Below are 17,675 nucleotides of genomic sequence, written 5' to 3'. Positions count from 1 at the left end.
AACTCAAAGCTTATTTCTCTGTAGAAAAACATGTTCCTTTTTGGTGGTAATGTTCCCACAAAATTATCACAGAAATATTTTACCCCTATTGTAGCACTTATAATCTTCTGTTTTCTTATTTATCACTCTAGAATTAAGTAAGGTAGCCCATAAATTTCACAGAACTTTTCACATGTGGACCAGAAGTTCATATTAATCTATTTAACCTGCAATCTAATAGACTGAGTCAGTGTTCTGGGAGTGGAGCACAGCACAGCAAAAGAAAGGAAAAAAAAAGAGCTTTTCTCCATTCTTTGTACATACCTGATCCTGGGCACTTGTCACCTTTTCTTCCAGGCTTCTTGCCTTGTAAGGATCCATTCACTGATTTCAAAGAGACATATTAGGAAGAAAGCAATCCCACTAAAGTAACTTACATTATAATATGAACTACACAACACAGAGATAGTTTAAAGAAAAAGGTCTGTAAATACAAGTAAACCTCACACGATGGAGCTGTAGGCAGTATCAATGTAAAAAAAATTCAGACTGTTAAAGGCAAAGTATTTTTGGCAAGTAGATCACCATTGTTAACTAAGCTGTTCCCTTAATTAGAGCTTACTCTCTTCTCAACACTGAGAATACATATTTAAGGCTAGCCTTAAGTGTTTTAAATTGACTTTCAAAACACAAGCAGTAGGGACCAGAAGAGGGGAGACAGGTTGGGGCTGGTGAGGAGTGGCATCTATGGGCTGCTTATAAGTTTGGTGTTTGTGAGTCAGGAGTACTTTAAGGCTCTAATATCACCAAAATATGGCAGCAGTACTTGAGTACAGTGTAGGAGATGAGAACACAGCCTGAACAGAATACTATAGTATTCAAAGTATTTGAATACTGAATACTATCTACTTTGTCAATTTTCTCTATTGTTGTGTTCATTTCTGTATAACCCTGCAATAAGATAGCTTCACGTTCTTTAGCAAAGTTAGCACAGTGTGCTAGTAATAGTACCTACCTCATAGGATTGTTTTCAAGATTAAGTCTATTTATATGTTATGTATAACTCAAACAGAGTTTGGAATATAATAAGGAATAAGTAAATGTGAGCTGTTGTATGATGATGGTGGGATGGTGATGGTGACGGTGATGATGATGATGATGATGATGATGATGATGGAGAAGAAAGAGAAAAAGAGAAATCATTTTCAACAGATACCCTGCTCTTACCAGGTCTATTTCTGTTGCCAGCAACAATCTACTAGATACAGATTAGTATATCTTTAAGGTAATCCTAAAAAATATGTGGGTGGAAAGGGAGGAAAAGTGTAAAAACTAATGATAAACTAAAAAGTTAAAAAGTGATTTGGATTGTCTCATTTTTATCAGGTTAGTCAAATTTTTATCTACCACAAATTATCATTCTTGCCATTTCTACTCTTTAGCCAGCTGGAATGTACTTCAAATTTAACTTAAACATAGAGAGAGATAAAATTAAATTTACACATAATTTATCTAAATCTATGATATGCACACACACATATCCTAAAGCTCTGAGCCAAAGGAGAATTCCTCTCCTCCATATTTTAGCTGATGGAAGCAACAACTATTTACTTCTTCCTTGTTTCACATGTACAAACATACCTCACTTTATGTAACAGACCCACAGTTACAAACTTAATAGTAGATAATTTTAATGGAATTTTAGAAATTTTATAGTTTTATCTGTGACTAATCTTTGAATATAAAAGTTTCTAACTTTAGGTTTCTTTTTTCTTAACATTTGCTAGGGCTGTCATAACAAAATGCCACAGATTAGGTTGCTTAAACAGCAGAAATTAATTTTCTCACAGTCTGGAGGCTAGAATTCCAAGATCAAATGTTGGCGGGTTTGGTTTCTTCTGAGACCTCTCTCCTTGGCTTGGAGTTGGCCACCCTCTTGCTATGTCCTCACAGGGTCATCCATCTGTGTGTGTCTATGTTCCAATTTCCTCTTCTTGTAAGGACACCAGTCATATTAGATTAAGGTCCACCAGTGTGACCTCATTTTACCTTAATTACTTCTTTAAAGGCCTTATCTCCAAAACAGTCACATTCTGAGATAGTAGAAGTTAGCACTACAACATATGAATTTGGGGGATATACAGTTGAGCTATAACATATCTATACAAAGTAGTTAATGGTCTTTTAGTTTGTCACCTTAATGCATTATGAAAGCATATTTGATTATAATGTAAATATGTATTTTTAGGCAACTAACTATAGCTATTTTGTTTCAAACTTTTTGATTTTTTAAAATTGTGTTTACTTTCTCTATTTCTCCAACCACCTTCTCACATCCTAGGAGATGAAATATTTTTGTGTTTGCAAGTTCATTTTAAAAATTATTTTTCATAGTTATAAAACCACATTTAAATTTAAATATGTTTTTCTTAGCCAGACATTCAAGCACGTGTCTTCTTTCTTTACATTATATTTGTGAATTGCTACCTCATACTATATAATCACATATCAGGCCAGGAAAACCACATGTCAGGTCAGGAAATATAAAAAAAATTTTTAATTATGAAGACGTCATTTGAGATGACTAGGACAGCAACTTACATGTTGTAGAACACTATAAAATTACAGAAGAAATTGTAATTTCTCTCTTTTTAGTAAATATAGTGTTGCTAAAAACTAACAAAAGAAAGATTTTTAAATAAATTGCATCTAGGTACTCTCTGGTAAAAGGGTCAGTCTATGGACAATAGCTGCTATTGCCAAGAGTATAATTTCTTCCTATATATTTCCTAAGAACACACAAGGGAAACATTTTTCTTTTACCTCCAGCAAAAATAGAAATTTATGCATTCACCTTTGCTTTCATCAAGCCTCCAGGGTTGCTGGTTTGCTAACAACTAGAGTGCCCTTTGAGGGATACAAGGAATGAATGATATGGGTCACCAAAAGGTGAGAGATCTTGCTTTATAGAATCAAGGAGGATAAGAGGAATAAGGAAGGAAGAAAATGTGATAAATAATGCAGAAACATTCTTTCCAACTCAAATTTCATATAATTTAAAAGGATTAAGTATAGCCGTATAAAAAATTACAAATATAAGAATATTCAAGACAACAGAGATATGAAAACATATAAACCCTCTGAACCAACCATGACATTTATGACTTCCTAAAATACATATATTCTGTCTTATGTGGTGCTTATTTGCTTATTTCTTACCTTTTTATTAAACTTCACACTTCTTGAGAATGGGGATATAGTTTATTCATCTCTGTAGTCTCTCCAGGGGCAAGTAAGGACAAGATATGAACTTCTGGAGAGGGTATGGGTAGGTTATTACCCAAGAGTCTAAAACAAATTTTCTAATGGACATACGATTATTGGTTTCTGTCTAGAGTTAATCATAATAGAAAGAATACTCAGAAAGAATTGGAAGACTTAGGTTCTAATTTTGATTCTGCCACTTATGTGATAAGACTTTGGATACATTGCCCAATAGTTCTTCACAACCCAACTTTTTTCTGTGTACAAATTCTGTGTTATCTATCAAGTGCTACACAAATGTATGGTAGTTTGGAGGCCACGTTGGAAAACATCATTATGTATTAACACTTGGGTTTTAGGCAGCCTCATCATTAATTAAGCAAATCATTTAATCTTGTAGCTTAATCTTTAAAATTAGGTTTGAACTAGATCTTCTGTATTTCATTTCCTTTATCTAGTGTTGTCTCATTATTGATTCAGTAATCTCTGATCAGTGTCAGGCTCTCTACTAAATGTATTCTCACAAATGATTGAATCTACAGATTTTATAATTAACTTATGGCATAATAATTATGATTTATAGAATAAATATATGTGTATAATGTTTTTGCTTCATACTTCACATGAAATAATTGATAACTAAGTTTGAATTGAGACTTAAGTCAAAACCTTTAGTCAATTAAGGCAATCAGTCAACTAGGAGGGCAGCATGGAGTCTTCCACATCTATAATTTCAATTTAATTTGGCTAATTATAATTTGAACATATCTACAATTTTATTATGTAATAGCTTTGCTCATGAGCAAAAAAATTAGTTGTAATTTTCTTCAGTTGGAAGGATTACAGATATTATTTATTAGCAAAATTAATTTACTAATATCTTCCTAAACATGGAATTTTGATTATTTCTGCATCATCAATTTTGAAAATTGTAAAGTAATACTCCAGACTGGAAATAATATAGCTAACCTTGGAATATATCTCTTATGAGAGAAGGAACTTTTGGCTGGTGATAATTTCAGGAGGTAGAAATATTGTATGTAAAAGAGTACAGAACTCAGCTTGGCACATGGGAAAGCCCAGTAATGGTAGCTGTTTTTATTATTTATTATAAGAAGTGAGGTAGGAGTAATAACAAAAACTTTACAGTTGAACTCGATTCTGATAGATGAACCAAAACCCACCATTCAATATAACTTTCTGACTAACAAAGAAAATGGCTATGATTTTATGATTGACCCTTGTTAGGTCATTTTCATGACTAGGAATACTCACTTCAAGGCTAACAGTCTTCAGGGTCAGTCATGTAAGAACATGTTACTTCTCAAGCCCATTTTCACTTTCTGCCAAAAAGAAAAATCATCAGAATTTTAGATGGAATATGAAGGTGTTATTTCAAAATGACATAAAATGTCTTTTTATTCAGGTTAGTTTGTATTTTTTTTATTATTTAAATATCTTACTTGTTTAAAATTCATCCACATTTAGTTATAAGTAGTATAGTAGTGTTATTTCCATGCTGGTTTTGTATTCTGATTATACATGTCATTTTATATAGTTTTCAAATTTCAGAAAAGGAAGAAAATCTTTATTATAAAGAAGAAAACTATATGTGAATATTTTAAAAAGAAATGGCTTAGGTTCTAAATATGCTGCCTAGTATCCCATTAAACATGAATTTATGGTTCACAATTTATTTTGATGAAAAGAAATAGAATGACTTTAATATTAACAAGTTAGTTGTATAAGCTTAGTTAATTCATTTAACTTATTTCTCTCAATTTTCTCATCCATAAAATGAGGAAGGTAGATTACATCCTCTCTGAAGTCACTTTCAGCTTTAAAATACTGTGATTTTTTTGAATGACTCAGTGACGAGTGAATAACTAAAAGTATGTTTCAGTGCCACATAATTTTCCTGGGCTTTTTTTCTTAAAGGATGGTTATATGATTCCTCTTTTTTAAATATCTGAACGTATTTTGTTATCTCAGGGGACATTTAGTAATGTCCTCTTTCCTGCTACTCAGAACTGCATACCGCAGGTATCTCTGAAGCTAATCAGCTTTAAGTCTGGATTCTGGTTCTGCAACATTAGAAGAAGAAAAATTACCAGAAAAACAATCAAATAAATAATAATAAAATGGAGGACTAAGTGAATGAGGAAGGAATAAAGGAAGAAAGGGATAAAGGCAGGAAGAAATGGAAAAAAGAAAGAGGAGGGAGGGAGGAAAGGAGGAAGCAGGCAGGCATAATCCTTCCAGTCTAAGAGTTCATAATTGAATTAGGGAAACACATGCACAAAAAGTAGTGCTCGTACAAAGTAGGCCGTGTTAAGTAGTACAATACAAGTAAATCATACAAAGGAAAAATAAAAAGAGAAATATTCATTTGGCTTGAAGAAATCTGGGAATACATTGTAGAATAAGACATGACGTGAAGGACACATCAGGCAGAGGGAGAGCTTAAGCAGAGTTATAAAAGCATATGAGCACAAGCTATGTTTTAAGGAACAGTTAGTAGTTCTTTAGAATAGAAACACTTAACAAATTGGGATACATATTAAGAGGTAAGAATGAAAAAGTTGTCTGGGACCAGATTGTGGAGGGCTTTAAATCACTCAGTTAAAAATCCAGAATGTTCTTCTTTAAAATCATAAGCTTTGAAGGTTTTTAAGTCACCAGTATCTACAAATCTGTGCTTTTAGAAGATACTCTAATGGTATACTTCAGATGAATTTGAAAAGGATGTTAAAGACAAGGAGTCCTATTCAGATGCTACTGCTAGAGTTTGAGCAAGACATAATTGTCATTCCTTGCCATGTTTGACTGTTGACTCCACCGCAAATGATCTTCATGCAAATCCAACCGATCCTACCCTACCTTCTCACACAAGGAGTAAGGGTAGTGGGCCTCTTCCAGATTTTCAACAGAATGTAATTATATCTGCCCTGTGCTTGAATTTGATCCATCAGGGCAATTCTCAGGCCCTTTTAGTTTCTTCAATAATATGTTGTTTTTCAGGCTATTATTTAGCTCTGATTCTCTTAGATGCAAGTACCTTGAGTTACTTTATTACTTCCTAAGGTACTAATATTTGAAAGAGAACACCACTTCATATCCTCAATCCATTAATTTTTCTTGTATTTTTGCCTGTTATAGATTCCCAGGACCATGATCCTACTGCTATGTTCTCATGTCTTATTTCCATTACAACTTTTGGGATGCTAGCCTGCTACTTAATATCTATAATATCACCACCCTATGTCCTAATAAAAGATATAAATATTCTCTAAAAAATTACATAATAAGCCACATAATAGTTAAAGATATTTACAAAGAACTAAATGTCAGGAATTTTATGACTAAGGAGAGTTTATTTACGATATTTCCTAATTCTAGCTGGATCTTACAAGTTTATAATCCAAGGGCTTGGAGAAGCATTTAATCATAATAATGGTATAATTGCTTTAATAGTAACTCCTTTTGTGGAAGAATAATGGACTCATTGGTTTTTGCACTAGTAGCAGGCATTCTGTTCTACTCTCTCTGAGCTTGGATGTAAATGAAATGTTACGTATATCAGAATGAGATATTGTTATTAATACATTTAAGGGTCTGGGAAGAACAGACTTCTTGATTGAGGCAGAAATTTCAGATGACATTTGTTTGAGATATTACTGAAAAATAAATGGCATAAAAATAAATCTAAGACTCAGTAAGGCTGTGGAAAAAGAAAACAATTATTTACCGTATGTAGCTACATCTAAAATAATAAATGGCTAAGTATTAATACATATTATCTGTAAATTTAAAAAGTGATAGCTGTCTTAGATGTTGGGGAAAAGAAAATAATATATAAAAGATTTGAAAGTTGTTTGTAAACCATTAAAATTATTCACATTTTAGTAATTATTAGTGTTAGGGTCATGGATTGTTATGTTCTTTGGTTTAACTTTCCTTGATGCCAAGTAGAAGCATAATTATAAAAACCAACCCAGGTTAACTGTTTCAAGAATGAAAAAACATGAATTTCCAAGTCAGGTTTAATGTTATCCTACCCTAAGTAAATAAGCCAATCTGGTGTCAAAGGACAATGCCTTATTTTTTTAATGAGATATGGAATAGGGACTTATAAAGTTTTCATAGCTATTTTCAAGTTTTTTCAATTCAAGATAAAATGTTTGCGATCCTAGCCAAATGATGATGAAAACTGAGTATCACAATCTAGAGCTTCTGGAGTTTCATCATGGAAACTTCTTATTACATATAATAAAAACTTACAGTTACATTCCTAATTATTATCATGATGAATACTTATTATGTGTCAGCACCTGTGATCTTATTCAAAGCTCACATCAGGCTCACAGAAGTTAAGAGATTTTCCCAGAATCACATAGCTACCAGTAAGTGGGAGAGCAGTTACACATTCATATCTTCTAACTCTATACCCTGCGGTCATTATGCTATACTGGCTCTTATCATTAAAGTTAGATGACTACATTATGGTTAAAGAGTGTACCTTTTTACCATGAGGTCAGAACAGGCACAGAACAGGATGAGTGATATACCATTTGGGTTAGCATTCAGACGTTGATAACAAATAAACAGACAAAGTCATCTGAGTACATAAGGATTTTTTTTTTCCATAAACAAGAAATTCAAGCAGCAATTCAGGGCTGGTACTACTGTTTCAAAAGCCAAGCTCTCTGTTCTTAGAACTTGTCTTTCTGCTCCCTGTTCTTACAGTAAGGCATTCATCCCCATTGTCACAAAATGACTACTAATGTAGGCTCATATGTAAACTCCAATCAGAAAGAAAAGCCAAGAGGGAAAGGCAAAGACCATAACAGCTAAGCCAGCCCACTGTAATCAGAAAAGTAATAGTTCTCTCCAAACTGTGTCCCCTAAATTCCTGCTTATACCTCAGAGGCAAGACTCAAGTGAAAGGATCACCCTAGCTACAAGGGATCCTAAAAAATGAAGTTCTTTTCCTTTCTTGGTGTTGCTGTTAGACCACCAAAATACATGTGATTCTTTTAGTAAAGAACAAAGGGGAAGAAAGAATATTGGTAGGCATTCAACAGCAAATGAGACAAATAAGTAGGTATAACAGACTCTAACTATGAATATGAAAGACCAAGGACCCATTCATAAGTCCCAAGTAGCTTATTATCAAGATATTTGTTTGCATAAAATGAGTGATACTTCTTAACTGATCAGAATGGAGAATATTGGAGAGAGAGAAGTCAAAGATAACTCACAAGTTTTCTAGGTTTTAGTTGGTTATTAAGCCTATTAAATAATGGAGGGAATATAAGAGATACAAGAACAGCTGGTTTGGAGTGAAAGAGAATAAATTTGATTTTGGCCACATTGAAATCAACGTACCTACAAAACAACATATGGGAGATGTCCTGTTAGATGTCCTGGAAATACAGGTCTGAAGCTTGGGAGAGAAGTGAGGGGGAAAGATAAGGATTTTTTAGTCATTACATGGGTAGATAATGGATTAGGTCATTCTGTCGGAATACGTACAGTGAAAAGAAAAGAAGGCTAAAGATTGAAATTTGGGGAGAATATAATTTAAAATCAGGTTAGAGAAAGTGACGCCAGCAAAGGAGATTAAGAATAAACAGTTAGAGGCCTTCCCTGGTGGCACAGTGGTTAAGAATCCGCCTGCCAATGCAGGGGACACGAGTTCGAGCCCTGGCCTGGGAAGATCCCACATGCCACGGAGCAACTAAGCCCGTGCGCCACAGCTACTGAGGCTGCGCTCTAGAGCCCACGAGCCACAACTACTGAGCCTGCGTGCCACAACTACTGAAGCCCACGTGCCTAGAGCCCATGCTCCGCAATAAGAGAAGCCACCGCGATGAGAAGCCCGAGCACTGCAACAAAGAGTAGCCCCCGCTCACCACAACTGGAGAAAGCCCGCACGCAGCAAAAAAGACCCAATGCAGCCAAAAATAAATAAATTAAATAAATAAAATTTTAAAAAAAGAATAAATAGTTAGAGAGATAGGGGAGAAACCATGAGTGACATTATCTGAGAAGCCATCATGGAAAAGTTTCAGGAAAAGAGAGGCCTTCAACAATATTAGATGTAATAGCAAAATCAAGAAAGAAGACACTACTGGCTGATAAATTAGGACATTTTTGGTATTTGTTTTTTGAGAACAGTTCTAGTAAATGATAGATTAGAATGGGGGAAGAGTTAAGGATCCTGAGAAGGAAAATAGTAAATGCATTTGTTAAATGCAAAAGCACAAGCTCTGCAACTACCTGAGATTTCTAAACCTGGGATTTCATCGCAGAACTGGCCTTTCCATCTCTGAAAATTGTGAGGAATCAATGGAAGTAAATAAAGGATGAGGTTCCTTGAACAGCTAATTACTAAGAGACACAGAGTTCCCACAGAGCCAAGCCTTTGAGAAAGTCATCATTGACTACTAGCATTAATTCCTCCTCTACAAATTCTCCAGGAAACTTACAAATTTCCTTCAGACCAAGAGACAGTGGCTCTTTAGTAAGTCTTTGCCTCCAAGCTAATGGCTACTCTGTCTGCAATTGTGTTTCTTTATCTTAAGCTGTTATTGTTCCATCTTTCACAAGATGATTAATTTGCAGATATGATATCTTGTTGTCATGTACATCTTTTCTCCTAACAAGTCTTTGTGAGTCCTACAAATAATGCATTTATTTCTAAGCCCCCGCCCCTGGTGGTATGCAGCAACTCTGCATTCAGTGACCATCTGGTAACTTGAAATCAGCCACAGTGGGAGTATTTAGCCTTCAGAAATGAGCCAACTCTGTAAATCAGAACTTTTTCCTTTTGGATAGCTGGTTGTTAAATACCTATAAGCACACCACTTCCTATCTATACCCATCACAGAGAATGAAAGGATTAAGTGACTCAACTCTATTCAGATATCATTACAGTCGTTTATACTCTGATTTGGTACTTCATACTGGAGATAATACCTCAGTATATAGCCCAGATAAAACAACCATTCCACTCATTTCTATTCATTAAACATTCATTGAGTTTCTAGTCAGGCACTACTGATCTAGATAATGGGAATACTAAAATAAATATGACAGTAATTATCCTCAAGGAATTTATAATCTAGCAGGATAGATAGATGGTAGATAAGTAGATGATAAATAGATAGAAAGATGATAGATGATAGATAGATAAGAGAGAGACAGAGACTGAGAAAGAGAGACATGATAAAAGTATAAGAAAGGCATAAATAAAGTAGTTTAGGAATAGTCAAGGCAGTGACTAATTCTCTTTGAGGGAATTAAAGAGTTTTCTAGCTGGGATTTCATTTGCAGGATACTGTTTACAAAACGAAATCTTAAATTAACCCTCAGTTTTCTGTGGCCTTTCCTCACTGTCTTCTCCCTCCAAAGTAGAGAACTTACCACAAAATACCTTCTTTAGGAGTCCTATCTAAAGAAAATTATCTATTGACAAGCAGATTTTTACACAGTGCAGCATTCAAATCAGACAATGATAAGAACTTTGGCTAGGACAGAGAAAAAATCATCTGGAAATAGCTCCTCAAAAAGCGAGTACCTACAGTTGTGTTACTAACAAAACACAACTTCTACTCTCTTTGAATTATTATATGGAATAAAAATAAGTTGATGAAAATGAGAGCATCTTCTTGCTCTTATGATTGTTTCATTTACCACGGTGCCAGGACTCCCTCTGCTCTGTTCTTTTCTCGTCTAGACCCGCCAGACTGATATCAAGAGCCCTGCCCAGAAATTCAGCCTCTCTCTTATCTTCCAAAGATTATGTTTGCCCCAATTTTTTCCTACTTTTCCATCCACTCATGTTTTCTCTCTGAATATGATGTAAATATTCCTCCAAGTACTTCTTGATGGCCTAAAATTTTTTTCTTCAAACGTGGGCTTTCTTGCTTCCCAGTATTTTGCCATAACCAATTCTTGGACTAGAGTTTTAGACAATAAATCGCAGTTTTATGGTGAGATTCAATAAATTGAAGACAAGCAATGCTTAAGGACGTCTCATAGAAGTTCATGTACAAAGCTCAAATGACCTGAGTTGCTGAGATGCTGTAGAGAACTCAAACTAGGAAATTACTTAATCTAAGAACTTGAAATGAGTATATAGGAGAAAATGAAAATTTTATTTTAGAAATCTGAGTTTACTTTTTTCTCAGGAATATTATTATAAAATTTTGATAATAACTTTCCTTGCAATAGAGCTCTGCTGATGTACTGTTACTTTCCGCTAATGTTAGATAAATAAGGAGAACATTAACTTTTCCAGGCCACTTAAGAACTCTAGAGTCTGGAACATCCCGGAGAATAATAATTTCCCGTAAATTTTTCTGCTTCATGATCTGCTTAATAGTAATGTACAAAACATCAAAATGTTGTCGGGAAAAGCTCCCTCACTGTCGTCCAAGACTTTAATGATCTCCAGTCAGCACAGTTTTCAGCTGAGATCCTGTGATCCTATGCAGTAAACCTTCTTTTTTTGTTTCTTTAAAGATAATGATGAGCACATCATCCATTGTTCATGTCAGCTGGAAACTAATAGATGCTAATTGTTTAAAACATTTATTGTATAGTGCCAACACAATACCAACCATTTCCTAAATAAATGAACTTATTCACATTTGTAACTCATTACCTTGGTATAATAATAATATAGCTACTTCTGTCTCACTGTTAAATTATATAACTTTTGTTTTTCATACTTTAGGAAAAGCAAAAAGAATGAACCATTTTAAAAGTAAACTCCCGTAGTAGGTCATTTATGACTTTGATTTGGTTTTTTTTGTGAATTATATACTTGAAGATGCTATAATCTAAATGTATCCAAAATATGTTCCTCTGAAGTTTTACTTTTAAAACTTTTTTCCCACTATTTCTCACTTTCCAAATTTCTCATTCTGTTAATCATGTGTCTATTTTTAATGGAAGCCTGAGCTATATCCCGAAGGTAAACATGTTAGAAATAGACAGAAAAATGCATTTGGTAGAAGCCTTAGGTAGACAACAAAATCATCATCAAACTAGAGCTTTTAGCTAATTCGTAGTTTTTCTTTATTTAAACTATTCCGTTCACTGTCTTTTTATTTATGACCCACTGCTTTCCGTGCTGGAAATGAGCAGCCGCTATGCACTAAGCACATGATTGGGTATTTTGAATATATTATTTCTCTTACTCCTCACAAGAATCCTTAAAATGAAATTTATCCTTATCTTACTGGTACAAAAGCCAAACCTCCGAGTTTAAATTAAATTAAATCTTTGACTCTTAGGTGCTAAGAGACTTACAAAGATAAGGAAGATATTGTTCTGGCTTTTTGGAGCTTTTATTCTAATAGAAGGTTTGAAAACTACCAATAAATATGAATACACTCACACACACACACACACAGACACACACACACACACACACACCTATAACAAGAGGTAGCACGTGATGAATTATATAAAGGCTTAAAACTATAGTATGTGGAATCTTATCTTTCCTTAAATTTTGCATATCCAAAATTTTAGCTCAGCAAACTAGATTATGTGAGAGGTCTTAGCCAAAGATATGTGCAATGTATATATACCATGTGTGTTTTAAAAAAAAAATTCTTAAGCCTTAGGCTAGCCTGTATGTACCTATGAATCATAGCAACAGAATCAAAAGTCATGATGACCTGAAAAGACAAAGGCTAGAATATGCAAAGTCAGAATCCTAACTACTGAAATACAAAAGTCAAAAAGCAGTTAGGATTCAGAAATGAAGGCAAAGAAAATCAGAAAAGAACCAATCAGGAAGACATGGGATACACAGGTACCAGGTGGCTTTGGATATTAGGATAAAGTACCAGAAATGAGGCATCTTCTATGTCAGCCAAGAAGTGTCATATATTTCCTGCTGAGATAAAGCTATTCCTTATCCTGCAGTTGAGAATCAGTAGTTCCCTATGAGGCGATGGGATATGAATGAACCTGTCCAAATGGGAAGGTGAGGCCTGAGAACATATTAGGGGGAAAGTTTGATTTAATATTTTATTTTGCTTTATAAATATATTTTCTGAAATGTATCTCTTAGATATATATAGAAATAGTTACATTTTTATTATAGCTTAGAGCAGTCTTAAAATAATATATTTACTCTTGGGTATTTTACCTAATATTTCTTTTGGTAAATATATTCCTGGAATTGATACTAAGCCAGTATTCAGCTTCTATCTAATCATCATGATCATCATTGTCATCATTTGTCATTTATTAAACACTTCTTACGTGTCCAATACTGTGCTAAGTGCTTTATGTACATTATTTTATTTAATCCTTGCAGCAAACCTAGGAGATGGGTATGATTGCTGTCCACATTTTAACAGATAAAAAACTGGAACTCAGGATCACAAACCTAATAATTTATGTAGCCAAGATTCATACCAATGATTCAGTCTCACTCCAGAGCATGTGCTTTTCATGATTACATTTACCCTTAGTACTTCCTGAAGATAAAAGTTGTGGCTTTTCATTTGCATTTAGATGATATAATAATCCCATGAGCAAAAGCAAAGAAAAAAATATAATACCAAAACTGCTTTTCTATTCAATGATAAATTATTTTTAAAGACATAAATAGCAATATGCTTCTTTTTATTATAAATTCTAAGAATGAGTAAGATAAAGTTCTCTCAATACAGTGTAGTATTGGGAACAATTTAATAATTTTGAGAAATTTCTTGAAACATCCATTTTTCATATATATATGAAATGTCCAAAAATGGAAATTACTTCCATTTGTGTCTCAACTTGAGATCAAATTTACTTTTAATAAATATCGTGGAAAAATATACATATATACAACATTATCTATGCTAGCCAGTATATACTGGGTATATATGTGTATATATATTATATATATATATATTTTTAAATATAATGGTTAACATAGATAATGTTGGATCCATCCACTGAAATGCTGTTCTAGGCAATGGCTGAAGACATTGTAAAGACATTGTAAAGTAAATTGTTTTTGATATTTTAAAATGACTTTAGTTTGAAAAAAAATACCATGGACTAAATGTTCTCCAAATAAATCCACTGTAAATAAATAGTCTTCCTTTTAAAATCAAACATAACAGTTCTATTTACATAGATATTTCCTGAAAAAAAGGCAATAACTTTTTGAAGAATTTAACTGTATTTTTTTTTGATAATTGAGAATTCCAACAAAGTCGAAAGTTAGAGTGGATTAAGAAAGGCCATATCTCACCTAATATAAATATATATTTCTAGATTAAGGATTTGATTATTAAAATTTTGTGTAGCCTTCAAAATAATTCTTATATTTTACACTTAAAGAAAATGATCAGTTATTAACTCAAAAATATACAACAAGATACTGGGAGATCCTGGGGGAAAAAAAACCCAGCTCATTTGAATCTGATCTAATGTTTACGCTACACCCTACTGCCATCCAACTTGTCTTACCAAAATGTTTATATCTAGCTAATATTTTCAGTGAATTGTTGTTCATACGGAACTATTTATTAGGGTAATGATTATTCAAGTCACAGTAAATGGTTTACATAAGATAATCATGTTTCTAATGCTTTATGGAACTTGCCAGTATCTATGATTTAAAAGATCTCCATTGTGAAATTGACCAAGTAAGGATTTTTCACCATTATGTTTAAGAGCATATTAACAAAAAAAAATCTGTTAGCAGATAGTCTCTTAACCTAGTAATAGCCATCAGGTAGTAATCATACAGTAATAATGCTGGCTGCATTATTTTATATTATACCAGATACCACACATGTATTATTTCTAATTTTCAAAACAGCCCTGCAAGGAAGATACTATTTTCCCTATTATTTTATAAACAGTGTTTTAAAGGTGAAATAATTTGCTCAAGTTTACCCAGCTAGTAAGTTTTCCTTACTCCACATTTTTCAGACTTCAAAACCTATTCTTTTTTACAGTCCACATGTCATTAACATAAAGCATTTATGAAGGTTTTCAATTTATCAGAATATTTGAACACCCAGAACACCCTGCACCCTGGCTGTGCCAGATGACCATCTGATTATTTCAGTTCCAGGAAGTTTGAACTATTGTAAATAATAACGATTTTTTCTAGTACTTCTAGGATTCATCAAAATTCCAGCAACCATTCAGAAATTAAACTTTCTCTTTTCTCTTGGCTTTTCTTTAAAAAGTTAGTGTTTTAATAATTAGATTTTATATTATCTCTAGGTTTTCAGTGAAGCATAATGGATTAAAGAGAAAATTGATGCTACTAAAATTGGTTTTTATAAGTTACAATGGCAACTTCATCATATTTTTTTTCCAAATTTTATTCAGAAATAAAAAAAATTTTTTCTTCCTAATATTAAGCCAAATGTTTATTTCCCAGATTTTACCTAAATGTTCTTCCCTGAGGCCATTCCTGTTGTGAAACTGTTCTAATGGTCTTCATTGGGGTGTGGTAAAAATTCTCTAACTGTCATTGCTAAAAACAAGGGTTTCATATAAACTGAATTTTTCTTTTAGGATAATTGCCATTCACTTTCATTTTATATGCAACTGAGTGGGGTTTTGCAGTATCCTCTGTGGACAATTAAAGTGCTGAAATAGGAGAAGCGAATAATTGCTTTGTGTGGTAATACTGACGACTTCTGCGTATTTGTCAATCTGTGTTAACAGTATCGATCAGGATGGGATCCTCATAGAGGGGCAGATAATATTTCCACTAAATCTTCGGACAGTGATGTAAGTGATATATCAGCGGTTTCAAGGACTAGTAGTGCTTCTCGTTTCAGCAGCACAAGCTACATGTCTGTCCAATCAGAACGGCCAAGAGGAAATAAGAAAATCAGGTGAGTAAGGGGACTTTAAGCAGGAAATTCCTCTAAATATATTTTAGAAGGTCTTTATTTTTCTTTGGATAAATGTAAAATCTTTTACTTCTAAAAGGTTAATATATATCATTAAGACAATAAGAACTTCTGTACAGATTACTTTTAATTATATTTTGGTCTCCATTTCAAACTTCTTGCACAGAAAAGTTTTAGAGAACTTATAACTATTTTCTTACTAGATTATTTGAAATAATATCATTAGCTATTTTTTCATGTTTGTTATTTAAAAAGTAATTCTGTTATTATATCTTTACTGAAATTAAAGTGATGGTTAAGTGAAGACCTGAATTTTTTAATATTCTAAGGAATATGAAAAATCATATTTTAGAGGGGATTTTTCCTAGCTGAATACATTTTAGTAATTCAGAAAACACAAGAACATTACTTTTTCAGTAAGATGTTCTCCCATCCTCTTGAAAATTTTTATAAATGCATGGAAAAAGTTCTCAGTTACTCAAGAAAATTTATAAGTGTAATGTATGTTTGTTAGTATAATTTTCATTTATCACCCAACCTATAGACTTTATGGTCACCTGAGCTAAATTAGTCTTTTTTTACTCCTATTGGATCAAAAAAAACAATAATGGAGAGACCACAACTTTTTTCCATGCAACTTTGTAACAGGAAAATATGACTTAAAAACAGTTATGATTTAAGTGTTGCTTACACAGTGCTTCTCTGGTGTACACTGGATAAAAAGTTTTCAATGCTTAAAAGATGTCATTTTTATTTGTGTTTTAGTAGTTATCATTACTTTTCTATGTAATTTTGTATGCATTTTTTCTTGACTTTTTCTTTCTTTTTTGTGTTTATTTGCATGCCTTCAATTTATGTTGCTTTCAAAAGGCCAAAGGGAATAGAAGAGGGAGGGAAAGAAGGGGATAAGCATGAAGAGATAGTTCATGAGGAGGAAGAGGTAAAGGAAGAAAGAATTAATGAGAATGAGAAAGGGAAAGAGATTACAAAAACATGTAATAAGGAGAAAAACAGAGAATCAGGAGACGAGGAAAAAACACAAGATATACCTGAACAAGGGAAAGAAAAAGAACAGTGGAATAAAGAGGATTTGCAAAAGCAATTCTCGCAAGATGATGACAGGTAAAATTTGCTCATTTTCGTAGACATTTCCCATTAGTAATGTCCTTTCTCCTACTCTTAAAAACTATTTTGCCATTTATATTTGGTTTATTTTCTTGTGTTTTATCTATTTAGCTTCTAATGCAACTAATTAATGTTAGCAAATTATTACCTAACAGATTGATTTATTAAACAGTCTTTAATTTGTATACCATAGCTCTGAGAGTCTGATTTAATTGGGTTTTCAAGTTCTTTTTGACTAGGTGGATCAAAGGTAAATCTCCCTTTAGTTTTTTTAGCATGAATTACTGTATATCTTCCTCATTTGTAGAGTCAAACCTTTAAAATGAGGTTCTGAAGGGGCTGAAAAAATGTAGCCTGCACTATAAGAAATACTATATACTAGAACTTTTAAAATGAATGGCAAAATAG

The 17,675-nt window shown here is 33.1% G+C and overlaps 1 protein-coding gene across 14 annotated transcripts in view; it reads left to right on the top strand.

The window, feature by feature from the left end:
• Nucleotides 1-17,675, top strand: part of RIMS2 (regulating synaptic membrane exocytosis 2) — a 605,377-nt gene that overhangs the window by 448,970 nt on the left and 138,732 nt on the right. For 7 of the 14 annotated variants that reach the window (XM_057531989.1, XM_057531987.1, XM_057532000.1 and 4 more), the window contains one exon: nucleotides 15,952-16,124. The exons of the other annotated variants lie outside the window; for them this stretch is intronic. In XM_057531989.1, coding sequence (XP_057387972.1) covers nucleotides 15,952-16,124 — 173 coding nt within the window. The remainder of the gene's footprint in view (nucleotides 1-15,951; nucleotides 16,125-17,675) is intronic. 14 annotated transcript variants of the gene reach the window in all.

Source organism: Balaenoptera acutorostrata, chromosome 17, assembly GCF_949987535.1.
Source record: "Balaenoptera acutorostrata chromosome 17, mBalAcu1.1, whole genome shotgun sequence".
In the NCBI taxonomy this organism is placed as follows: Eukaryota; Metazoa; Chordata; class Mammalia; order Artiodactyla; family Balaenopteridae; genus Balaenoptera; species Balaenoptera acutorostrata.
Note: the sequence above shows the minus strand (reverse complement) of the source record. Positions and strands in the feature narration are given on the sequence as shown.